Below are 27593 nucleotides of genomic sequence, written 5' to 3'. Positions count from 1 at the left end.
TCCTTTGTGTTAGGTATTTCGGAATGGGTCATGGTGTATTCAAATGTGTTAGTTATTTTGTTAAGAAATTTTTCTTTTTAAATAAAAGTCTAGATAATAAAGCAAATAGTATATAGATTCTTATGTTAATACTGAAAAATAGTTGTCAATTTACACGGAGTTCATATGGTCCTTAAGAGTCCTTAGTTGTTTTTGCAATCGATTTTTCGTCCTTAAAAGTCCTTTATTTTGGCTAAAATCGGCAGAAGGATTTTAATTTTAATCATCTGAATTTTCTGTCATGTTTTTACGACTGTTAGTTTGAGTGTGAATTATCATTTTGGAGCAATATTTTTGACGATTCACTGACAAAAATGATTATCTTTTGAAAGGGTACATGGGCTATAATTTGTTCCTATTTCTAATACAAAGTGAGGATACTGGAGTTTCTGAGCAAGGAGTCAAACATAAGCATTTTAAAATTACAGTACAAAGTCCGAAATCCGGACGTCCATTATCCGGAATGAGCCAAAATCTGGACCTCAAAGCCACCAACAAAATTTTTTCTCGTAGGCTTTACGCATGCGCATTTGATTTTCCCCTCCGAACATAATAAAACATCTGGAGAACTTTGACTTCAATTCAACACTAAATAAAATACCTTGTTATTGAAGAAATAATCGTTTTAGCATAAATTTGTATGATCAGTAATTTGGCTCCGTATCTGCTTGGCACACAACTCAAACCGAAACATTCCATATAGATACACTGTTGATCTGACGCCAACCTGGTGAATCATTATTTATTATACTTTCCTTTCATCACCGCATGTTTATCAAAACATGACAACTTGAGTAATGATTCATGTAGTGATGCCTAAACAATTTTTTTATGTTCGTAATTGAATAATAAAGGAGTATGGTAGCCTTTTATGTTGACATTACGCTTGGTGATGATTACAGATTTAAGTTAAATTTGCTAAAAATGTTCACTAGGAAAAATTTACCAAAAATTTCTTTCCATATGCTAAAAATAGATTTTGTTGGTTATACTCATAGACCCAAAGATTACATTTGGGCTATTTGAATTAAGAATAACTGATTTGTTATTCACATAAACTCAGAACCAGTACTATGGCTCGTATGCCCGCACAGAGTCACAGAATTTAGGACCCTCAGAGACTGCATCAGGCAATAAGATATCTAGCGCCAGCCCTCAATAGGGCTTAAGTATATGTGGGAATTTATTTATTCAGACCTCTGATAAGCCTTAAGCATGCACAAGAAATAGACATAAGTATAATAAATAATTAAACTAATACAATTCTGGCTTAATTGTCTCAGTGCATGGTAGAAGCAAAATAAAATTTAATGGAACAACTTGTTGTTAGTCGCCAAGCTCATGATGCATAGCCAAATATGTATAGTGAAGGATAGCTAAATTTGATGATAATAGCCACTAATTTTAAAGGTTTTCGGATATCGCAAAACAAAGGCAAAATATTCCAATTAACAGATTTTGTGAATAAATGCGGAGAAATGGTAATAAATGAAGATGATATAAAAGAAGTTTTTCATTGTGATGACAATGCTTCTCAATCATCAATCAATTACTGAATGGTGAAACCTGTAGTATGGTTCTAGATCCGGAAAATACCGCTACGGATAGTGAAGAAAGTGAGAGAGAAGTTACTGAAAACGAGACAATTTTGATTGACAAGTTAGTCGGAATTCTCGAAACAGCAGTTACAGGATTTCAACAATGTAACTAAACAAGAGATTATGTCTGTCTACAAAATTAAAGAGAAAGTATTAGCACAAAAAACGTAGCAACTTAAACAACTTACATTGAAAGAAATGTTTAATGAGGTAAACAAATAAATATTAAGTTTTTTTTTTTTTTTTGTAAATTATCATACTTCATTATTTCATAAATCACGATTTCATATTTTTAATTTTTATAATTTCTACATGCCATCTTACTAGATTTAAACTGATGATCTAATATTCGTAAAAATCTCAAATCTGGAATCGTCGAAGTCCCGATGAGTCCGGATTTCGGACTTTGTACTGTATTTCATTTTTTTTTCTAATGAAGAGCTCTTGAACAACTTTCTGCTTTTGGGGATGTGAATTCTTTTATTAAACAGCTCTATATTTGCTGACTTATCAACATTTTGGCAATTTTAAGATCACATTCTATAGAAAATTTTTAATTCGAAGATCTGGAAATTGATCAATGATTTTCTTTTAAACATTATAACATTGATAAATTTAACTAAATGGTAATATATTAAAATTATATTTAAGGAATAACATTAAAATAAAACATTTTTATTTTTTTTATCATACTATAAAGGGACATTACTTTCTATTTTAACGATTTATAATACAGTATATTGAATCTAAAAAATAAACAAGGTAATAAATGCTATAAAGCACAGTTTACAAAATAACTCTTAGCATAAGCAAAGTAGCTATGCAATTAATTAAAAAAATTATTCATGGTAAGAAGTTTCCTTTTAATTTTTTCATAGTAAGAATTTTTCTTATGTAATTGTCTCAGAATATTCAGAATTTTGAGAATATGCATCAATTTTCTATATAAAATTAATTTTACACTTTTTTCCACAGTTTTTTTTTTTTCCCCAAAATGTTTCTGGCTTTTTCTCTATTACAGAATTGGTGAGACTAATTTTTCTTTAGTATTTTAAACATTGCATTTTTGTAAAATTTAGAAGGATCTGAAGGCAAGATTTACAGACCCACAATTCTAGAAGGCTCCAGAAAAATGTGACAAAATGAAAAATGTTGTCATTGTATTAGCACATAATGGATGTATTTTACAGAAAGCTTGTGATGAATTTCTTATGTTTTTGAAGGACAATGAAAACATAACGTTTGAATGTTATATGTCTGATACAGAAGTTGTTTTCTTAACATGTGTATCTTCCCTTTATTTCTCAACTTTTCACTAGATAAAATTATGGAAAATATCAAAAATGTTTTCAATCTTTTCGCATGGGCAGTTGCTTATAAAAAAGAATTTTTCTATTAAAAGAAATTGAAAACTGACAATTTAAAAAGTTCACCTTATACATGGCACAATAATACAAAACAATTGAATGACAATTGAAATAACACAAAACAACTTATCACCTCTGGTGCATTAGTGGCTTATTGGAACCTTAAAATATATTAACAAGGTTAGAATGCTAGAAACTCTACATGAAGCTGTAACACTAATTGTGTCAGACTGATGGAACACAACTAACTTTTAAAACTTGCCAACCTCAAAACTACATCATACTTTCAGGTTTGTTCTGATTAACAGATCTCTCTCTAGGCTAGCAGCAGCACTGGCAACAGCCAATATTCTGTTACAAATCTTGCTGCTTATGATTTTATTTCTCATTTTAACCTATGCCATTTGACAGAAAATCTACCTGCTATATACTAAACCTCTAGACTGAGCAAGTACATGACAAAATGTGACATAAAAGAAAAAATCAGCATAAAGCTAACTGTTAATATAATATAAATAAAATGTCCCTAATCTTCTTTCAAATATGTCCAACTATTATTCATGTAAAATATTTAATGCTGCTTGATAAATTTTATAAAGTGAATCTTATTCTCAAATGAATTTCATAGTTATGTTTATTAAATTATGTTTAATAAGAATGCATCCTACTTACAGATCTATTTTATTCTTAGACTGTTATTACAAAAGTGAAGACATAAGTTGATTGAATTTAGTTAAATTTATTCAGCTCCTTTTTGCTGATAAGTCCTTAATTTTTTTCATTAATGGACCTTAAAAGTACTTAAATTCCATGTGCAGAAATGTGTGCGAACCCTGTTACAGTGTGCGAGTTTAAATTTTTTGTTAACATGAAAAATAATTTGTAGTGAATATGTATTTTAATGATATACTTTTATAAATTGTTTGCTAAAACTGTATTATATCTATAAACATAATTTTAATTATATACTTTTTCTTGTCATAATAAAATATAAAGGAGTTATTTAATTAATAAATAATCATTATACATCATTTTATGAAAATTAATATCAACTATTAAATTGTATAAATTATGAGTGTTGTAAGTTTTACTAAGAGGTTTAATACTTTATTATAATAATACATTGTAATTTTTAGTGGCATCTGAGACAAATAAAGCAATAGATTTAAAAGAGGCCTTTGAGCAACAACTTGTAGATTTTGAAAATCAGGTGAGAATATTTTATGTCTGTTTACATATTCTGAGTTTTATGAATATAAAGTGGTGAAGAAAGACAAAGCTTCTTTTATGTGCTTCTTTTACACTGAAATTAATGTCAATATAATGTTGGCATCTGTTGTTAATTCATGTTTATATGCATTTTATGCATTCATTACCAGTTACTGTTTTGAAATGCTGGGTGATCCAAAAGTGACAGGAAAGATAAAAATTCATTAATTGAAAAGTGTAGATACAAGATGCAGTTTTCACAGAAAGATATGGGATTCTTTAATTTTTTTTTTTTTTTTTTCTCTACCCAGAATAGTTACATTTTTTCACTAAAAGATGTTGTTTTCTTTATGTTAGAAGTTTAAACAGTGGTGCTATAGAATTCACAAACAAAAAAGAATTACAAATGTTTACTGTAACAGCCATGATTCTTGAGACTGGTCACCAGATACAGTATGGCAGTCTGTACAGAATCGAAGAAGATTCAATTATAATTCCTGCCACATGATGGTGAATAACTTCTTTCAGCATAGCCAATGATACTGCTTGACCTTTGTACACCTGTCAAAAAAAATGTAACTATTTTGTCACTAACCTGTCTGTTAAGATAAATGTAACAATTCTGACAATAAATTTTTTTTGTTATTAAAAAATATCCTACATTTGTGCATATCTGTAAAAACTGCATCATGCTACTGTCTACGTTTTGAATTATTTTATTATTATTTTTTTTTCTGTTACATTTAAATCACCCTGTAGATAAATACATTTTGCTTTTAAAATGTTATAAAAAAACTTAGTACAGTACAAAGTCCATAATCCGGACTCGTCGGAACTTCGGCAATTCCGGATTAGGGTTTTATCTGGATTATAGATCATCAATTTAAATCTGGTAAGATGGCATGCAGAAATTATACAATTAAAAATATGAAACTGTAATTTATGAAATAAAAAGCAATTATGATCTAAAGCAAGGATGTCAAACTCGCGGCCCACAATAAATATTTTTGCGGCCCGGCAATTATATCGGCAAATAATAATATATAATAATAAAATAACATATCGATGAAGAAAAAAATGAAATGTTTACTGCTAAGTAATTAACGATAATTTATTCAGTGTTGTTAGATTACTCACAGCGAGCTGACACACACACTACTTAAATTACAAATGCGTGTGAGTAGCTTGCTTTCAGCTACCTTCGGCTTTTGGGGGACACGCGCACTCAGAACTTGTACGCATCCCCCGATAGCCGAATGTGGCCGAACTCATGGTCTCAGTTTTCCAATCTTAGTTTTGTATGATATATTGGTGCATGCATGTGCATGCACTTTGCTTTATTATTAATTATTACTTAATTCATATTGTTACGGATTTCATAATTATTTATTTATTTAGAATTGTAATTAGATTTGCTTCATGTTGCCTTAGCAACGCAGACGATTTTTGAAAAAGACAGCTGCGTTGAAAGGTTAAAAATAGAACGTGCATTTAATACCTAATAAATAAATATCTTGTAATTGCTGTTGCCATCCACAAAAATCCAGATATTTATAGATGTTTCCAGTATATGCGAGAAATTAATTATAAAGCATATAAAAGCCGAGAACAAACAACTCATCTCAGTAGTAGTTGTAGTTCTAGGTAACTGTTTGTTTACTTAATGCTGTGATTGATTTGTAGCGATTTTGCTGTGAGATAGAATTAATTTCTCTGTTTTGAATTGATTTTTGCTAAATGTTTGACATTTTGTGATATTGTTAGAATATTTTTGAAGAAATATTTCAGCATTTTGATTTATCTCTTGTGGGAAGAATAAATTTTTGTTAACTTTTTAACGTTAACCATGTTTATTCCAGCCCTTTGTATTCAGTATGTCTATATCAAAACCAAGTGGTAGTAAAATTAAACAAAAAATCGCTGATGGACATAGAATATTCCAAGTAAAATGGGAATTAGAATATTTTTGCTGTGAAATAATTATTCCAAATTATTCGAAATAAATCTACGTTTCTATGAATATTGATTTTTTTTTGCGCTCCGCCTAAAGTTAAACCTTGTTTGTTTGGCCCAAGTGTACCTATGAGTTTGGCATCCCTGATCTAAAAAGTATCAAATTTTACAAAAAAAAAAAAAAAAAAAAAAGAAAGCTTAATATTTGTTTACTTTATTAAACATTTCTTTCAAGAAAAATTTGTCTTTTTTGATAGAATTACTTTTATTGTTCAATTATATAAATTAACTCTACATATTATTTTGTTAATCTTTGTACTGCAGGATATAATAATGTTCTATTGCACATATGTATACATATAGCTTTCATTAAGTAATGCTATGCATATTCCATTTTAATTATTGAATTATTTGAAGGTGAACTAAGCTGTTCAGTTTTGTTTGTCTCAAAGTATTGAATTTCTACAATTTTATCAGTATTTGTGACAGATGTTTAATTTCTAGTAGTAATACAATAAGAATACTGAAAGTGCATGTCGGGATTTGATTTGCCTAAATATATTACTGTAAAATCGATACTGTATGACCTGAGAAGTAAACCACACTTAAATACAAGTGTGCATATTAAATGTACAGAAAATTGTATAACACGGACTTATAGTACAGTTCAACTAATGAAAATGTATAATGCTTTCACTTTGCCTATTAGGGCAGAATAAGGACAAATTTTCAGTCTTCAAAGTCCAATGTGAAGTAGGCTGGAAAAGCAATTATTCTAAACTCTGTAAGCAAATATAAACATGAGAAAATATTATTTAGAATTAAAAGCTGACTTAACAGAAGAAATATTAATGTATTTTTTAAAATATCAGTTCTTGAAAACTTTCTATCACCGCAGTAAAAAGGGAACATTTTTTTCCAAACTTCTATTTCATTAATTTTTTAAATGCTGCACTTTGGTTGAAGATTAAGAAGTATTATTTGCTGATAAAATTACATTAAAACACAATTATAAAAACTATAGAAAAAGAAATTTCTAAAAAAATTTTTTTTGTCATTAATTTTTAGCTTGTTCCCATATAGAAACACTGGTGTGTGGCAGTAGACCTCTGAACTTGTTTATCAGTTTTAGTAAATTAGCATTAAATCTTTGCTTTTACGCACATATTTTAAAGAATTCTGACTAAAAAATTTTTATGGAACAAATTATTATTAAATTTATTAAGAAGTTAAAACAGTCAGCTTATGCAAACTTGAAATAGTTCTGACTAAAATTTTAAAATGGGATAGATAAAATTCAATCATCTCTAAGGCATATATTTTTTTTATCCATGTGCTTATAAAAATTAGGAATGGACAAATGTGAAATCACATAGAAATATAAACTACAGAAAATAATTCACAACAAATTCAAATATCGTACAGGAACAATTGAAAAATATCAATAATAATTTCATTAGAATCATCTGATAAAGCTGATAAAGCCTCAAGATAGTCTTACGTTTCTTCGTTTAAAAAAAAAAAAAAAAAAAAAAAAAATTTTTTTTTGGAGGCAGCATATTTGGCACTGAACAGTCTGTATCTCAAAATGCAATGACACTGCAAAATCTACATTAAAATAAATGAGATATCCAGATGCAGCAATAAACATTCCACCCCTCTAAAGGGTGGGAACAAAACAAGGAAACTACCATGTTTGCTCACCTAATAGTCGCACTTTGTTTCGGCAATTTTTTATTGTGGAAATCTAGGTGCAACTGCTATGTGGGGAAATCTACTACACAATATTATACACTTTTGGAAGATTTTTCCTGCTTCCAAACGGGGGTGCGACTATTATGCAAGAGTGACTGTAACGTGAGTAAATATGGTAAACAGGGAAAACTAAACAAGAAATGAACACTTTTTCATACTGCTCCACATTCAATAGCAATAATAGTTTTAAATGTCATTTTTCTACAAGTACAGCAAAGTAATATGATTTAAAAAAATCATGTAATTTTGTACTATGAAACATGTTATTGTTCTCATTTTAGAACGTGCAAATTTATTTCCTTATATAGCAAGCACATTTTTTTGTCAGAATATTTATAGCTAATGTTTTTTCATTAAAACAAGCCTTATTAATATTATTATTCATTCAATTTTAAATTTTGATTTATTTTGTTATTTTGGGGAAATTTTTAAGTGATGCAATGTCAGAGTACTAAAAAGACTGTTTTTTATAAAATTTTCTGTCCCTGAGAATTTATTTCTAAACCGTAATTTTCTTGCCAAAACTCTAGCATGCCTTTTATTATAAATAGTAATTTAAAGCATTTAAATAAAACTGTATTTTTAATTTAATTTTAAACTTTATGTTCCCATTTCGGAACACTGGCATGTAAAAGGTTAAACATAGGTTACAGAAATTTGATGCCTTTAAAGAAAAATCCTAGAGTGCCTATTAATGAATTTAAATTATTTTGAAATCTGAATTAGTTAACTACTTGTTTTCTGTTTTACATGATGCTTTTAATGTAACTTCATTTGCTACTTTGAGATTTTTCTCATTTAGCGGGAATCTTTTCTCAACATGCTTAGAAGTGTTGAAAGTGAGAAGAGCAAACTTTCTCAAGAACTTCAAGAATTTAGAAAAGTTTCAGAAACTTTGACAAAAGAAAAAGGTTAGTGTGTTACCATTTTTAGATAAAAATTTCCAAAAATAATAAATTGTATAATTTGTATATATATACTAATGCTAATATTTTGTCTTCAATTTTATAAGTAGGTATAATTTTTTGTTCATTTGCAAAGTTCGACTGTCCGAGTCCTGTAACTGCCACATCAGGAATTCTCAGTAAACTTTCAGTTGAAGTTTTTTGATTTTCAACAACCTCTCTGTCACTTTTTTCACTTTGGTAATGACATTTTCGACATTTAAAACCATGCTACAGATTTCTTGATCCATTATATGATTGATGATTGGGGCATTGTCATTGCAATGAAAAACTTCTGCTATATCACTTTCATTTATTCCCATTTCTCCACATTTCTTGTAAAAATTCTATTAACTGAATTTTACCTTTTTCTGTTTATTTTATATGTCTGAAAAACCTTCAAATTTTCAGCTGTCATCATAAAGCTCAGCTTGCGTCTACTATACTTCAAATGTATTGATATTTGATGAGATAAAAACATGTTGTTGTAACATTATGTAACATTGTTGTTTCATGAGATAAAGACATGTTGTTCATGACTAAATACATATCGCTCTGTTAAATTTATCTTGCTTCCATCACATGCTGACAAAGTAAAGCTTGAGTCATATTTATTATAATTCCTGCACATGCTGAAGGCTGAATATCGAATAAATAAATTTCCATGTATACTTAAGGTTTATCCAGTGGTGCTAGACATTTTGCTGCTCATTATAGTTTCTGTGGGCCCTAAATTATGCAGCCAAGTATCTCTCAGAATTCTTAAAATTTTGCATCCTAGTGCCTCCCCTAAGTTCTAAAGATTTTCCCTGCCTTAATTTTACTTTTTGGTACTTTGGTTTCTAAAAGTCTTCCCTAAATTCTTCCACCTGCCAAGGCGCTATTCTCAATTCAAGCAGCCCTAAATGTAATTTTTTGCCCCATAAGTTTCATTTACAAAATCTGCTTTATGTATATGGAAAGCAATTTATGTTAAATTTCACTTAATGCTTCTGAAGTTAACTGAAGTCTAATCACTTTTGAAGTTAACTGAAGTAACTTCAGAACTAACACTTCTGAAGTTAACTGAAGTCTGTAGTCATCGGCAAGCATCGCAACAACATAAATGGTTTCCGTGGTGTTGCTAAAAAAAGTCAATAATTGCTAATATTAAAAAAAATTTTTTTTTAAACATTACTGCATGAGTCATTTCTTAAGCTGTGGCGTGTCGATAGTGATAAAAGCAAAAAATAACAAATAATTATTCACCAGGTTAGCATCAGTGTCCATGAGGGTTGCTGAAGTATGATGCTCTATATTTTGAAAACCATTCTTCAATTAATAGTTACAGTTCTGCTGACTTTGGCATTGTAGAAAGCTGAATCCATAAAATAAGTTTGGATTAAATCACCAACTCAATGAAGCTACTAACTTCATGATAACATATTTTTATTTAACATACACACAAAAAAAATATACAAAATAATTTTTAATTTGTTAAACTATCAGCAGAATAACCTGTTGATAATGACATGCACACGCCTTCTCTTTTCACTTATGCATCCATGACAGTGTCCACATTTTTCAAAGTTTCCTTACCGGCATTTGTTTTTGAATCATGCACATCCCTCCTTGGAAAGCATAATACATCTCTTTAGAGACAATACACACAGTCAGAATCTAAGTTTTATTTTTCATGTACCCCTGTATCATTGCACCACTGAATCATCATATCCCTGCACAAAGTGCTTCCTAGAATGGGTCATTTCACTGGAATACACTAGATGGCATATATATAAATCATTGCATGTGCAATACTTTTTATGATAATATGACAAAATTCATAATTTCATATAACATTTAATATGAGTGTATGGTATGTATATAGTAACATTTAGTTACCATGGTAATTACAGACAGACCTCTGACAGTAATTCTTAATATTTATAATAGAGGATAATATATAATAATTTTTTAAATATAATAATAATGACAATAACATATGCATGTTTTTGTAAAAATTGTAGACATTATATTAGCTCGATTTATTCTGTATACAATGCTACCCAGTCACTGAATTGTTGTTGGGTAATCTGGATAAAGCATCTGCGTTTCCGTGTTGTCATCCCTTTTGATATGAAATCTTGATGTTATACCTTTGTAAAGCCCCAGTGCCCAATGCAGGAACTTGGCTCCACAGGCTTGAGTTTGCGTTAGATGTGTAAGAGGATTATAGTTGGATATGACCTGGACTTCTGCTTTGAAAATCCGTGTATCATACTTCTGAAAAGCTGCCAAAACACTGTAAGCATCTCTCTCAATTGTAGACATCTGCTTTAAGGAGATATTAATTTTCTGCTGAAAGATGCTATTAGATTTTTTTCTTTCATCATCTGTGTGTAACAGAGAGGCACCAAATCTTTGGAAAAAATTGACAAATCAATGTATGAGGAACTGCATTTTTATGTGGGCTTAATATGTTCTCGATTACTTTTTGAAATGTTCATCCTGCATTTTTCATTCCGAATGCTAATACTGTTCATTGTCCACTGATAATGGCCTGAGTACATCACAAACACTGTAAAATGTTTCTATTCTTCACTTATTGGAATCTGCCAATATTCCATTGTCAGGTAAAACATGGTGATGTATTATGCTTTCCCAATCTCGTGAAGCAGTTTTGTTGCATGTTTCATTAGATATGCATCTTGACCTGTAAATTTATTTAATAATTTTAAATGGACACATAATCGTTCATTCTCCCTTTTTTTTTTTTTTTTTTTTTGTTATGCATGCAAAGGATGATCCCAGTTGTTATCACTAGGCTCTATTAATCTAAGTTTGAGCAGCTCACTAGTTTGTTGATCAACTTCGTGAAAGACAATAAGAATTTGATATGGGTGTAATTCTCCTCCCCCTAATTTGCCTAGGAATAACTCTCACAGAATGCCCATCAACTTTCGCACTACCAGAATTGCTACTAAAAGCATCGGTAAATTGGCATAACTTATTACCAAGTTGATGACATTGATATTTACCTAGTCATCCATGTCAATTTTCAGTATACTTCCTTATACTACCTAAGAAAATAATTTTTCTTTTTTTTATTCATATTATCATATGCTATAGGTGAGCACTTCATAGCTTACCTTGCAAATAATCTAAATAGGATTCAGTGGTATGAGAAGTGGTGACTGGTATATCTCTTTTACGAGTCCAAAAGTCCTTAACATGTTCGCTGCCATGAGTATCACTGGTGGATCTCAAAAATTTTTCATTCTGTGCTGCGAGCATCACCTGTTGATCACAGGTATCTTTCCACATAATATTAAATAAAAGTCTTGGACAATTTAGAAGGGACTTTATATTTGTATGTGGCATTCGAATAATTTTTCTTAAAAAATATTCAAACATGGACACTTTGCAGCATCTATTATCGGCTCAGCAAAGCATATATATATTTTTTTCTTTTGCAGATATGTGTGAAGTAGGCAATAATTTTACATTTTTAAGCTAAAAAGTATTATTTTTATTGAAAGAAGAAATTATAAGATTTTGATTCATTTACCAAAATATTGGTATTTTTTCTCATATCTCTTATTATTTACAGCCAATAAAGCCTTTACAAACAAATTAAATTAGTCTTTATAAGTTTGGCATTGGGGTGATTAACTTCCTGTGGGAGCAGTGAACTTGTTAATTCATGTTAATGATTCTGTTCGAAGACTACCATACACCATTTGGTAGGGAGATATACCAGTGATGCTGTGGTAAACTTCAATGTATGCAAATGACAAAAATGGAAGATGCAAATCCCAGCCGTGGTAATGGTTTTGAATGTTCAGTATTTCTTTCAATGTTCTATTCCATCATACTGCTTCACCCATACTTTCAAGGTAACCAGGGGTTGAAAATCTGGAAGGTATCTGTAAAACTCTAATAAGGCCTTTTTCAGCTACAAAGTAAAATAAGTCCCTTGGTCAGTGCAGATAATTTTGTGAAAATCTGCTTGGGTAAAAAATGTTCATGAGAACATCGCAAGTCATTTTTGCTTGCAGGTTTCTTACTGACACTGCCTCTGCCCACTGTGAACACAACCTACTGCACAAATAATAAATTTATCTCCCACATGTGATGGTGGTTCAAATGGACCAATACAGTCTACACTACTTTGGGTTCTCAGGTCTTACAAGTGGCTGAATAAGAAGCCTATTTATGTAGGTAACTGTTCTAAGCTAACACTGCTTGCAGCTCTCACAGTATTCTTTACATCACTTTTAATCATTGGCCAGTCAAGTGAATATGCATAGCCTTTTCTTCTGTTCACCTAAGTCACCTGCTATGGAAACATTGTGTGCTATTTTCAAAATGTATTCTTGCTTATATAAGAGTGATACTACTTGTTTCGCTCTTTTCTTCACAAATCACTTTGGCATGCATTAATAATTCGTACTCTAAACTATACGAGTTTTGATTATTCTTGGCTAAAACCCAAAGTTTTCCCAAGGATTCACCTTCCCAATGGAACTTCATAAACGATTTTCTAGTTTCACTTCTTGATTGGTTCGTTGGAACTTCAGCGATTCCGGATTAGGAGTTCTTCCGGATTATAGATCATCAATTTAAATCTGGTAAGATGCCATGCAGAAATTATACAATTAAAAAATATGAAATAAAGAGCAATTATGATCTAAAGTGTATCAAAATTTACAAAAAAAGAAAAAAAAAGCTTAATATTTATTTGTTTACTTTATTAAACATTTCTTTCAATGTTTAAGTTGCTTCATTTTTTGTGCTAATACTTTCTCTTTAATTCTATAAGCAGACATAATTTCTTGTTCAGTTACAAATTTCCACTGTTCAAGTCCTGTAATTGCTGTGTCGAGAATATCGACTAACTTGTCAATTGAAATGTTTTCGTTTTCAATAACCTCTCTGTCACTTTGTTCACTATTGGAAGTGGTATTTTCTGGACCTAAAACCATACTACAGATTTTGCCGTTCTTTAATTGATTGATGATTGGGGCATTGCTGTTGCAGTGAAAAACTTCTGTTATATCTACTTCATTTATTACCGCTTTTCCACATACTTTACAAAATCCAATGACTGGAAAATTTCACCTTTAGTTTGCGATGTCCGAAAACTTTCAAATTCGCAGCGATCATCTTCATTATACTATCGCAGCTATCCATCTTCAGTTTCCTGAAATATGGTAGCTGACCATAAATCATGCCAAGCATTTTTTAACGTATCTGGAGATACATGCTCCCATGATCTTGCGATGCTCCACACAGCAGATATTATGCTAAAAAATTTCAAAAATTCTTGAATAGTATTGCCATTGTTCAAGAAATTTAACATAGATTTTAAAAACGCTACTTTATATTTGCATTTCAGCACGTGCACTATTCCCATATTCATAGACTGAATGATAGATGTAGAATTTGGAGGGAAGAATAATTACGGATACATTATCTTTGACTAAAACTTAAAGTGAAGTATGCGCCGAACAGTTGTCAACAATCAGGACTAATTTTGAGTCGTCAGGTAAACCACCCGAATTCAAATGTCGCCGAGCCTCAGGTATAAAATGATTTTCAAACCAATCATTTATCAATGCTTGTGTCATCCATGTTCTTTTATTTGCGCGATATATAAAGGGGAAAATTGTTACTCCTTTACATGCTCAAGGTTGTGTATGTTTACCGATTATGAAAAGTTTGCACTTGTGCGTTCCTGCAGAATTTGCACACGCTAAAATTGTAAGTCTCACTTTGGAATCTTTGACACCAGTTGGAGCCTTTTCTGTAAAGGTCGCCGAGGTATTTTGCGGTACATATTGCCAGAAAAGTCCAGTTTCATGAGCATTGTAAATTTGTTCTGGAGATAATTGTTCACTAGTAATGAGTTTAAGGAATTCATCTGCAAATTATTCAGCAGCTTCAGTATTAGCTGAAGCTTTTTCACCTGAAATTTTTAATTGTCATATATCATAGCGATTTTTAAATTTGCTTAACCAACCTGTCGAATATGTGCACTCAATGTTTAAGTTCATTTCTTCATGAAATATTTTGGCTTGAGCCATTAGCATTGGACCCATCAATGGCACTCCCTTGCTGCGACGCTGCCTGACCTATTCAATCATCACTTTGTCATGATCATCAATTTTAGCACAACGAACCCTTTTTCTGTTATTCATTGCAAGTGGAGTGTCAGAATCCACAAAATATTCAAAAAGTTCCTTTTTCTTTTTGCTTATGTCATATACAGTTGACTTTCCAATGTCGTGCAATAATTTTGAGACAGATATGCCTTTGTCCATTTTTTGCCGCAATTCCACTTTTTGTTTGATGGACATTGAAACATACTTTCGCTTTGTAGATCCTTTGGCAGCTCCAGAATTGGAAACTCTTTTTGACATAATCGAAAGTTCAAGCTTAATTTTTATAAAATTGCTCTAACAGTCTGCAAAAAATAATAAGCCGGATCTAATTAGAAGATTAAGAAACAGCGCAATCTGCAACATTAACAGAAATGCCTTAGAATCAGTAAAGATAATTCTAGCCTAGCTTATACCGTCCGTTATACATGAAACGCATATGTGTAAAGCATACAAAAAAAAGTTTGTGGCATGGCTTTGATGTCCAGATTATGATTCATTCTGGATAATGGACGTCCGGATTACAGATATTGTACTGTATTATCTTGCATGTATTTCATGATCTCGCTGCTCTTTCCTCCAGTCTGTGAATACTTACACTGTCTTGTTTCATTTTACATTTAGAATCTCTTTCAGTTGCTCACTGTATGTAGTTCTCTGTAGTGTTTTCTTGTGCTGTAAAATGGGTCATTTAAATATATGTTTCCTGACAATATGATATGCGATACTACGTATTAACATATCACTCACTAATCTTTTAGATGCTGCACAAGTTATCGGCACCTGTCATTGATTCTCATAGCAAAACACCCTTAACCAGTTAACTGTAATTGATGAGTGTACTCGTCACGGAGAAGCGGCACAATTTTGTGTATTGACAAGTATACTCATCATGCGTATAATGAAATGGAAAGATAAGAGGAAGGTTTATTTAGTAAGTACTGTACACAATGACAATGTAATATAAACAGAGAAAAGAAAAATAATAACAAAGAAACCGGAGCTAGTGATTGATTATAATAAAAAAATGGCTGGAGTGGATATGAGGAATGGAATTATCATAGTGTACTCCACAGCAAAGAAATGACTCAAAAAGTACTACAAAAAGATATTTCTCCATTTGTTAGACATTATGTGTCTGAATGCATTCATATTATATAAAAAATATAATGGAACATTATCATGGATCAACTTTTTGCTCAAATTTATTGAACACTTTTGCAACGTATCCATTTGAAAGAAATAAATCGACACAAACTTGGCCATTCAGACCTAATATAAGTTAATTAGGCGGAATTCGTGTTCTGGATTATATACCCGGAACTTTGAAAAAACAACCCCACGCGAAGGTGTTCGCATTGCTACAAACATAAGATCAGGAAGGAATCACGTTACTGGTGTTTGATTTACAAAATCCTATTGTGTATAGTACCCTGTTTCGCTGAATATCACTCCACAGCAGGAATTTAAATTCTTACTTTTATATCTATTATATTTAATTTAATTTATTAATTAAATATTATAGATATAAAAGTAAGAATTTAATTCCTGCTATTTATATGTATGTAATATATGCTTATGTTAACCAAATAAGTAAATAGTAGTAATAAAATTTTCAGTTTTATAAAATAAACCCATCTTTTTCATCAGATATTGTTACGAAATGTACAGGTGCGGTGAGATAGCTTCCCCGCAAAGCAGTTTTAGGGTTGCCATAAAATGGAAAGGGAAGGCAGGGTTGCCACATTTGGCGAGAAAATTGGCGATATGCCATGGACGGATGGAGAACCTTCTGGAACAAATTCTTACTGGTTTAGCCCAGAATGTTCTCGAACACAAGCCGAAAGCTATATAAACCCTGCTGTTCCGCAGTCAGTTAGAGTGCCTCGTCGAGAGGACGAGTGAGAGTGTGCCTCGTTGAGTGCGAGATATTTAGTACCGAAAGAGTCTCAAAGTGTATATCAGTTAGTGCATCGTCGAGAGAGCGTGTTGAGTTCCAGGAAAGACTGAACCAAAGAGTCGGAGTTGTGCTCTGTGTGTAGTCGAGTGAATCGCGAATTGTAGCGTGGAGAGTCTCGAGAGTATGTGGAGTTCCGAAAACGACCAAGCAGAGTAGGGATCCTTACTCTAATGCTTTGCAGTGAAGCTGTCTCCACCGTGATAGCCTGATAACCTGGAGGCTGTGTAGCTGATCATGTCAGCGTGTTTATGCAGTCAAAAGTCGTTAATCCGGACACCCATAATCCGGAATGATCTATAATCCGAACTTCAAAGCTACAAACTTTGACTGAACTGTGTCGCTGATCGTGTCAGCGTGTTTATAGTTGTTCATCGACGACTGTAAACGTGTTTTGGAGCTGTCCGGACAATACTGGCCAATAAAGTGTGTTTCGATACTTCATCAAGTAGTGTGGTCATTATTCACTCCAAATCCACACGAACCCCATATGAACGTGAAGGAAGAAAATAACGTATCAACTGGTGTCAGAAGTGGGATAAGAAAAACGCAACAACTGGTGTCAGGAGTGGGATTTGCGAGTGAATGCCAGTGACCTGCCTGCGGAGGAAACGAAGACTTTGAGGGACTTCTTAGTCGAGATCAAAGCTGAACAGGAAGAGATGAAAGCCGAACTGAAAGAGGTAAAAGCCGGATATGATGAGATAATAGCTGGATATAAAGAGATTACAGCTGAGATCAAAGCCAGACTGGAAGAGAAGAAACAAATGTCGGCCAAGAAAAGGTGTGAGAGCAACTCCAACAGGTGAAAGTGGAGTTTACAGAAGGTATTGGAGACATAAAAGACGATTTGGAAATAAGAGAAGTGTCAGTTGAGGAAACAAAGGATGAAGAAATGAAAGAAGTAGCTAATGAACTGCCTGAGAGATCAAGAAATGATGGATGAAACATCTATTGGGATTAAAGAAAAGAACAAAAATTTGAAGAAATAAAAGACAGGGAAAGAAGCTTTTGATTCTCAAGTGTCTGAAGTGGAAGGAAGTGAAAATGCGACTGTTAAGTTTGTCAAAACTGATAGTGAATTAACGAAGTCGCAGGCAGTAAGTGTTGAACCATCTTGAAAGTGCAAGTGATGCAGAGATGGGAGAAGCTGATGTGCAGCTTAAGCAGTGCGATCTAGTATTGCAAGAAAATTCACCCGCTTCGCAAACTATATGTGCATCTCATAGTGCAGATTGTGCAGACACGGACTTGATTCTAAACCAGGATACTTCTACTTGTAAAGAATTGGATTCTGCTTATAACTCTAATGCAAACATAGGAAATGGTTATCAGGAAAAAGAGGTAAATCAGTATGTACCACTGGCTGAAAATACTGAGGTGAACTGTATGCATGATGCAAATAATCTACAAAGTGGTCAACAAACTGTTTCAGATCTTTCTGTGGATGAAAAGTAGGAAAGGACTGAATCTTCAGACTGTGATATGCAAAACCGGAATACATCTGAGAACTGCAGTGGAAAAGTATTTCACCTGGGTATAAATTAATGAAAAGATTGAGACTGAAATTCATTCAGAACTTTAATTTGTAAAATTTAAAATTGTTATGTGTTTAATTTGTGTGTATAACTTGTACATAGTGTAAATATTTGTTTCTTTAGTTATGTTATCTGTACGTTTTAAAATGTTTTGTTTGTATCGAATTTGGCTTCTGACCAAGGATTGTATTGCCCAGGACGTGCAGTCCTTGGGAGGGGGCAGTGTTATGAAATGTACAGGTGCGGTGAGATTGCTTCCCCACAAAGCAGTTTTAGGGTTACCATAAATTTTCAATTGAAGGCAGTGTTGCCACATTTGGTGAGAAATTGCCCATTTGGCGACAAAATTGGCGCTATGCCATGGACGGATGGAGAATCTTCTGGAACAAATTTTTACTGGTTTAGCCCAGAATGTTCTCAACACAAGCCGAATGCTATATAAACCTTGCTGGTCCGCAGTCAGTTAGAGTGCCTCGTCAAGTGCGAGATAGTTAGTATCGAGTTGGTGTCTCATCTAGAGAGTCAATCGAGTTGACAGCCGGGCAGCGAGTGCCAAGTGGGTCGTCGAGGGCACCGAAAGAGTCTCGAAGTGTATCACGGTTAGTGCATCGTCGAGAGAGCGTGTTGAGCTCTGGGAATGACTGAACCGAAGAGTCGGGAGCTGTGCTCCGAGTATCGTCGAGTGCATCGCGAGTTGTAGTGTGGAGAGTCTCGAGAGTACGTGCAGTTCCGAGAATGAAAAAGCAGAGTAGGGAGCTGTACTCTAGTGCTTTGCCGTTAAGCTGTCTCCACCATGATAGCCTGATAACCTGGAGGCTGTGTCGCTGATCGTGTCAGCGTGTTTATAGTTGTTCATCGACGACTGTAAACGTGTTTTGGAGCTGTCCGGACAATACTGGCCAATAAAGTGTGTTTTGATACTTCATCAAGTAGTGTCGTCGTTATTCACTTCAAATCCACACGAACCCCGTACGAACGTGAAGGAAGAAAATAACGTAACAACTGGTGTCAGAAGTTGGATAAGAAAAACGTGACAATATCTTTCCAGTGCAACTTACTCTGTGATTGATGAATATACTCGTCATGGCTCGATTCTGGCTACACAAAATGGTGTGCCCTCTTAATGAGGGTGTCACAGTTAACTGGTTAATGGTGCAGTGGAATCGAGAGCGATCAAAATGGACATTTTCATTGAAATATGATACCTGAAATTTTTCGCAATTACAGTACTTCCTTTGCTTCGTAAAATGTTTGTAGAAGGAAGTAAAAATTTGCTAGTGATCTAGAGGTCTGGGTTTTAGATCATTTGGATATTGGGCATTCAATATTTTTACTTTGTTCTGTATTTCTCTGTTAAAAAAATTAAATTTGCTGCTTATAATATATTCTCTTTCACAGCGGAATTGGAAACAACCATTTTACGGTTAGAAAAGCTATATGAAGAAAATTTATGCAAGATGAAAGATTTGGAGAGTAAACTGGTAGATGCAGAGGTATGTGTACAAAAGGCTTTTAATGTTTTATTTTTAAAAATAAAAAATTTGATAATTTAAGTTAGGTATATATATATAAACTGAGAAATTTTTTATATTTTATATATTAAAAAAATATTCATTTGTTTGTTGTTATTGCCAATGTCTGACAAAAGTCAGCACAAGCTCACGACAGTCAGTGTGGCAAGGAATCAAATCCTCCTGTCTTTAGCACCATATAGGTGACAGCCTGACTTTAGCTCAGTTCTGCCCGGAACATTGAAAGACAGCATATCGGAGGGGGGATGGGCCTGATGGTCTTTCGTCCCATTTCCTTTACCATCAACCTGTGAAGAGGATTTTCAGCTCGCCACATATTCAAGAGTGCCCCCATGCCATACAGATACTATCCATTTATAAACATCCATGCCTTCTCTGAGATTCGAAACTGGCCTCTTTGGTATGGCAGTCAGCATCACTAACTACTATCGCCGGTGGGCAGCTTCATTGGTTTAATAAATCAAAATAATTTTACATTTTTGCTTTCTCTTTGAAAATTCGAAAAAGTTCTTGAAAGATGAGCTTTCTTTTTAAGGTTTTTAAAAAGCAAACAAAAGTTGCATGTAACCTTAAGAATTTAATATTAAAAAAATATATAACAATGTAGAAATCATAATTATGCAAGAGAGGAAACCACCTTAGAATGGCAAAGATTTTTTTTGACTTGAACTTAAATTTTTAAGAGCGTTTAGACATAGGTCCCTCTTATTCAGGAACAAAACATTTTTGCTCCTGCCTATAAATCCATGCCATCTTCTGCATAACTGGTTTAGAAAAGAGTTACCTTAGGAAAAATATAATAAAAGGACTATAATAATATCCAGTTTGGGCTGACAAAAAGTCTGATGTATGAAAGTAAGTATGAAAACAGCCATATCGATCAGAATTTAAAGAAAAAGACTCACAAAAAACAAATGAACATAAAAGCAATGAAAAATAATCACAAAAATGCATAAACTGGAACTTTCCCCCAACAGTTAAAAAGTTAGAAAAACAGTACAAATAAATCCTTTCAAATAATATATGGTATACAAATCTTGAAGTATGATTACTCTTCAAAAATAAAGAGTTACAAACTCATTACTGTGTATGGTTTTATGCTATGACAAATATTTTTTAATAGTTTAGGTATATTTTTTATTCTTTCATTTGATTTACAATAATAAGTATGATAATGTTTTTATAGAATTCTTAGTTCATTGTAATTTTACAGCAAATGCAAAAATTTAGTCATAGACTTAATTTGATAATTAGTTCATCGTGTTTAATCGGAAAAATTGTACTCTTTGGCCATGGAAGGAAAAGTAAGGAAAATTAAAAGTTGAATATCGGTGAGAACCCTGAAACAAAATACTCTGAGAACATTAAAAAAAAGTGAAGCATAATTTGTGATTTATTAATGATTTTAAAATATTAATTGTAAAGGAATATAGCCATTAGGTACTATTCGATTTTGAGGACCGTAAAAAATCGCCAAACTATTGTTGATGCCAGTGCTGCCAAAAATAATTGCGGCAACCCTAACACAGGAAAGGAAGTATAATAGTGAATAACTATCTAAGATTGATGTTTTAATTTAGATAAAAGGTTAATTTCATATAATACTTTTTTATTATTATAATTTATATAAAAAAGGCTAAGCATGACTGAATAGAAGCATAAGAGTAAATAACTATTTCAGATCATTGTTATAATCTATATAAAAATTCCTAAACATAACTGAATGGATGCCTGCATCGCTATTTCGACACCGAGTTATCGCTAAAGCATAGTGTCATCTCGTTGGTTGTTCAAACATAATTTTATATAATGAATGATGCCTTTTTTTTGAAAAAATTCTCGGTAAAGTGCAGAATCGCCCACTTATTTGTTTGCTGCTTTTTACAAGGGTAAAAACAATTGGATTTTTGTCAATTTTCTTTTACTTTTTAAGTGAAAATAGGTTGATGTGTTCATAGATAAAGTCAAGGGTGTGCACAGTGCCATTTTTGTGCAGTTCGGGGTTTTTTTTTTTAAGTGAAAATAGGTTGGTGTGTATATCGATGCCGAGTATGTGCAATTCTTAAAAACGTGTCAAGCAGTGGGGTGATTCTGCACTTTAACCAAAATTCTATTGCGCACTTTTCGTCGTGGGCAATTCCCAAATTGTTAAGTCCATAGGATATCAAAAAATAATTTAAAGTCAAAAAATGATTTGAAAATTAAACTAGTATTTCAATGGCGTCTTAAGAAATATAAAACTATATAAACTTACACAATCTGAAATCAGCACGTATGCTAGATTTGGCACACTGTTAAATGGGTGCGTTTACTAGGTTTGGCGCTTTTGCACATACATTTTCGCTGCAATTTTTTTACGGTCCTCAAAATGGAATGGTACCAGTTATTATATTATTTAAAGGTAAACTAACTACATTAATAATAATTTCTTTTTAAATCTGAAGGCAATTATATCAAACAGAAAGTATGTACACACTTCTAAAGTTTCATTAGTAAAAGTAATCCATGATATTGTTTTTGTGAAATTTTGTGCAAGATTGTACAAATTAAGAGTTTTAAAAGTAATATGAAGAGAGTTTATTATGTTTAGGAAAGGATAAAATATGGGAAAGCTTGATTGTGGTTTCACAATAGCTCTGTAAGCAAATCAATCTTTAAATTGTGGAGTGGTTAAGACTCTGAAGTCTGGAATTTAAGCTAATATGTAATTCCAGGTAAATGGGGTGGCTCCATGGTTAGTTTTCATGGTTTTCCTTGTGTGCAACTTGGTTCCAAACCAGTTTCCTTTAGAAGGCACCCTTCTCTCTAGACAGAGAGCCTTTTCTGGCTTTTAATATTTAGATAACTTAATCTAACTTTTAAATTCCTGCTTAGTTTCATGTTGAAGCAATATTAATTTTTTTTATATGTATCCAACTTTGTTAGAACTTTGAAAAAACATATGCACTCTTCATCAATGCTGTAAGAGCCATAGCACATCCATTCTTAAATTAAAAGGGGGGAGAAAAAATGTTAACTCGACTTGATCAACTCTGATTAGAAAAAAAATAAGAAAAGGGGAGAGGCCATCAACCTTGGCAGTTTTGTAATCAGTTTATGTATTTTTCAATTGGAATCCCCAAGATTCATATTTGTTGAAAGTAAGATTTATTAATCAAAGTAATATGAAAAGAAGTAAAATAATTTGAGACATCCATGCCCGGATGAAAATAAGATTTTTAATTAAATTTTGCTAATGTTTTATTAATTGTGTGCAACAAAATTTTTGAAAACTGGGAAAGCTATTTTATGTGTTTTAAATAATTAATTTAATGTACAGTCAAAAGTCGTTAATTCAGACACCCATAATCTGGACCTCAAAGCTACAAACTTTCTGCGCATGCGTCGCGTTGACGTATGCGCGTCGTTTGACATCGCGTAACACCTTTACGGCTGCGAATATGTGTGTGCGCATGTGCATAATACATTTACGCATGCGCGTTTAATGTGTAACGGATGGTATAAGCTAAGCTAAAATTATCTAGTTCAGTTAATGTTGCAGATTGCGCTGTTCCTTAGTCTTCGAATTGGATCCACCTTATTATTTTTTGCAGACTGTTAGAGCAATTTTATAAAAGTAAGCCTGAACTTTCGATTATGTCAAATAGAATTTCTGATATATATTTACTAATATGTAAAGGATCTAAAAAGCAAAAGTATGTTTCGAAGACCATTAAACAAAAAGTAGAATTGCTGCAAAAAAATGGATAAAGGCATATCTTTTGTTATTCTAACCATTCCGAAATCTGTTTATCAATTTCACGCTGCTCTGCGGTGTGGGGGGAGGGGGGGAACGCCGCGGCACGCAATGAATTGGAAGTTGATCTGTCAGCACTATCCTTATCTTCAGGGCAGATGTTTTTATTTTATTTGGCTTATAATTGCTTACTAAATGTAGTATTTCATCTCAATGTACACCGTCTTTGATATGATTTAAATCAAATTCCTCATCATTATAATTCGCTTCCGATAGTGAAGAAAGTGACACAGAGGTTATCGAAAACGAAAAAATTTCGATTGACAAATTAGTCGGTATTCTCAACACAGCAATTATAGGACTTGAACAGTGGAACTTTGTAATTGAACAAGAAATTATGTCTGTTTATAGAATTAAAGAGAAAGTATTATCACATGAAACAAAGCAACTTAAACAACCTACATTGAAAGAAATGTTTAATAAAGTAAACAAATATTAAGCTTTTTTTTTTTTTTTTTTTTTTTTTTTTAATTTCGATACCCTTTAGATCATAATTGTTCTTTATTTCATAAATTACGGTTTCATATTTTTAATTTTATAGTTTCTGCATGCCATCTTACCAAATTTAAACTGATGATCCTATAATCCGAAAAAATCGATAATCAGGAATCGCCGAAGTCCCGACGAGTCCGGATTACTGACTTTTGACTGTATTAGTTTATTTGCTTTTTGGAATGTATTTTATGTATTTATTGGAAAACAGTAAATACTGCATGTTTTATTTTAGCAGCTTCCCTAATAACATATTTTCAAAATTAATAAAATAATCTTCGTTTTCCAGAATGATAAACGTGATATAGAACAGAGCTATTTATCACAGTCTTTAAAAGTTAAAGAACTGATGAGTAAATGTGAAGAATTTGAAGGAACTTCAAAACATCAAAAAATACAATATGAAGATAATATTTCTGAGATGAATGTAACCATTTCAAAGTTAGATAATGAATTACGTGGGCTAAAAGAAAAGTAACAAAAATTTATTTAATGTTTAATTTTAAAATTATTATTTAATTAAACTCTTAATCAAATTAAATTTTTTCTGATATATCACATTTTTATCAAATATTTTTTAAATGGTGAATAAATTTCATTGTTAATGATTTAATTACAGATATGAGAACAAGAAGATTTGAGTAGAGTTGTATCATCTTATTTTGCACCTACATTTAAAAATTCACAATTTCATTTCTTTCCAATTAATTTGAAAAATTAGTTTGGGCATATTTTTAAATTTCTACAGATGCAAAGATATGTTTTCCTGTACTGGGTGCATTGATCATGCTTGAATGACAGACGTAGACTCATTACTTATCAAACTGTATTTGTGTTAGTAAAATGTGAAATTGTAAAGTAAAGTAGAAAACCAACCTTCTATTGAAATTTTCTTATCAGTTTTGAGAAAAACAAACAAAGGGAACCTTTTCTCCAGACCTAGTGAAATACTTCAAGGTATAAAAAAATCTTCTATGTCGACTTGGACACTATTAAAAAATTATGTATTTCTAGATCACAGCACAGATTATTTTTATCCCTTTAAATGACATCATTTCAGCTCACGGTGCAAAATAGTTTTACTCTTCAAGGAGACTCCAGCTGATCTTCAATGAAATTGATAGAAGTGTTTGATTAACCAATGCCTATAAGAAATTGGTTGCAAAGCAATTTTTTCTTAACATAGTGCCTAGTTAAAAAGGATTAGGGAAGTTAAAAGTAGGTGTTTTTGACAGATGCGCATTTAAATACATTCTTGAGTTGTTTTCTTTAGAATACTGCAAATTTCAAAAGCAGCTCTTTGTTTAACATAAAGTCAACCTGCTCATCCTCAGAGTGAAAAACAAGGCTCATTAATTTTAGAAGCAATAAATCAAATCACTCAGGTAAATCTTTAAAACATTTATAGGTAACTTCAGAGTTTATCCTGTGTAAAAATACAATAAAATGATCTTGTTAGGTTACCTCGTATTTGTAGTAGCTGAAGCAGATTGAAATCACCTGGTGGTTGGGATGCTGGAAGTATTTGCAGGAATTCTCCAACTTCAACTAGCAATGCCGGTTTAAACTGGTGTGCAAAAATAAAGGACGAGACGTTTTTTTTTTTCATTATAACTTTGTACAAAAGCTTTCCAAATCAACACATTTAATACCGTAAGATCCCCAATACGTAAGGACATGAGTAATGTAAGCAACACTTACTAAAAGAGAAATCAGAGGGATAAAAAGAAGCTTTATTGAAAAAGTAGCATGGAGCGCAATGCGACTGAAGGCCGAAACATCCCTGTGATGGGTGTCCAGCAAGATACATTCGGTCTTTAATAGGGGATATGATCTCCCCTGACTGCTAGGCAGGTTTCACAGCGTCTGCCCATGCTGAGAATGAGGGTGTCAATGAGTTGTTGAGGCATTGCTGCCCATTCGTCTTGCAGCGCCAATCGAAGCTCCGGAATCGTTACTGGTGGTAAGGTACGAGCTGCCAAGCGTCTGCCAGGAAAATCCCATGCATGCTCGATGGGATTGAGATCTGGAGATCGTGCCGGCCAATCCATACGTTCAATATCCTCACTCTCTAAGAGCTGTTCGGCAGCTACTGTGTGATGACATGGTGCATTGTCGTCCATGAAAAGGAACTGCGGACCCATAGCGCCTCTAAAAAGACGCACATATGGAAGAAGAATCTCGTTACAATAACGGGTCCCGTTGACTGAACCTGCGTCGAAGATGTGAAGGTCTGTACGACTACCAAGCATGATGCCTCCCCAAACGAGAACACCGCCACCTCCATACCTTTCCCTTTCAATGATGTTCGAGGGATGATTGCGGCTTCCCTGCTCTCTCCAGATGAGTATGCGATGAGAATCGCTACTCAGACTGAATCTGCTCTCATCTGTAAAGAGTACTCGTCCCCATTCATTGTCTCTCCAATTCCGGTGTTCCCGGCACCACAGAGAACGCCTTCTCTAATGGGCAGGCGTTAGAGGTACACACCGTAAGGGCGTCGTACAAACAGACCACCACCGTGCAGTCTTCTGGCCACGGTAAAACGCAATATCGGTCGCCTGTGTCGTGTGTCTAGCGATTTCTCCCGTTGTCTACCGCCTGTTTCTTCTGGCCTGTAAGACAATATACTGGTCATCTGCGGGTGTGGTTTCTCGTGGACGACCACTACTAAACCCCCGGATAGCTGTTCCTATAGTTTGAAATTGTCTCCAAAGTCGTGAAACGATGCTGTGAGCAATTCCGAACTCTGCAGCCACACTTGTGATACTGCGGCCTTCCTCCAACTTTCCAATGATTCGACCTTGGGTAAAAGCATCCAGATGTCGTCTAACAGATTGATTATTCGCCATTTCTCGCTGAGGCAGCAACTCTATGATTTTAACTGCTATACGGCGTGCAATCTCTTTGCCAGAGATATTGATCTTACACCGACAACATGCTTTATACTACTCAGACACTCCCCCATTACGTCTACCTGCATATCTGCGTGTGTGCTACCGTACATCACCTTACTTAATCTCCTGATTGGTCTTTCTGTCCGTTTTGCCTCTTCGTTCAGCTGATATGCTAATTTTTCAACTTCGTTCTTAATTTTTGCACACCAGTGTATACTCCTTTGACAACTACTGCATCAAGTTTCAATATGTACTGAGGAGAGGCATTTTTTAACAGTTCCTCTATCTTAAATTATTATCACAAGTTTAAACTTCAATAGAAGAAATATCTTTGGCTAAAATGCAGTATCTTTAAAAGCTAGTGAATGAAAATGAT

At 33.0% G+C, this 27593-nt stretch overlaps 1 protein-coding gene across 11 annotated transcripts in view; it reads left to right on the top strand.

Moving 5' to 3' along the window:
- LOC118191969 (uncharacterized) overlaps nt 1-27593 on the top strand; it is a 205433-nt gene that overhangs the window by 53867 nt on the left and 123973 nt on the right. For all 11 annotated transcript variants that reach the window (XR_015040438.1, XM_085814032.1, XM_085814029.1 and 8 more), the window contains 4 exons: nt 4141-4214; nt 8724-8832; nt 19899-19993; nt 24610-24794. Coding sequence is in view for 10 of the 11 variants with exons in the window: in XM_085814032.1 (XP_085670158.1) it covers nt 4141-4214; nt 8724-8832; nt 19899-19993; nt 24610-24794 (463 nt within the window). In the remaining variant the exon portion in view is untranslated. The remainder of the gene's footprint in view (nt 1-4140; nt 4215-8723; nt 8833-19898; nt 19994-24609; nt 24795-27593) is intronic.

The sequence above is a fragment of the Stegodyphus dumicola genome, chromosome 3 (assembly GCF_044657685.1).
Source record: "Stegodyphus dumicola isolate Sdum_Otavi_A_Nest chromosome 3, ASM4465768v1".
In the NCBI taxonomy this organism is placed as follows: Eukaryota; Metazoa; Arthropoda; class Arachnida; order Araneae; family Eresidae; genus Stegodyphus; species Stegodyphus dumicola.
Note: the sequence above shows the minus strand (reverse complement) of the source record. Positions and strands in the feature narration are given on the sequence as shown.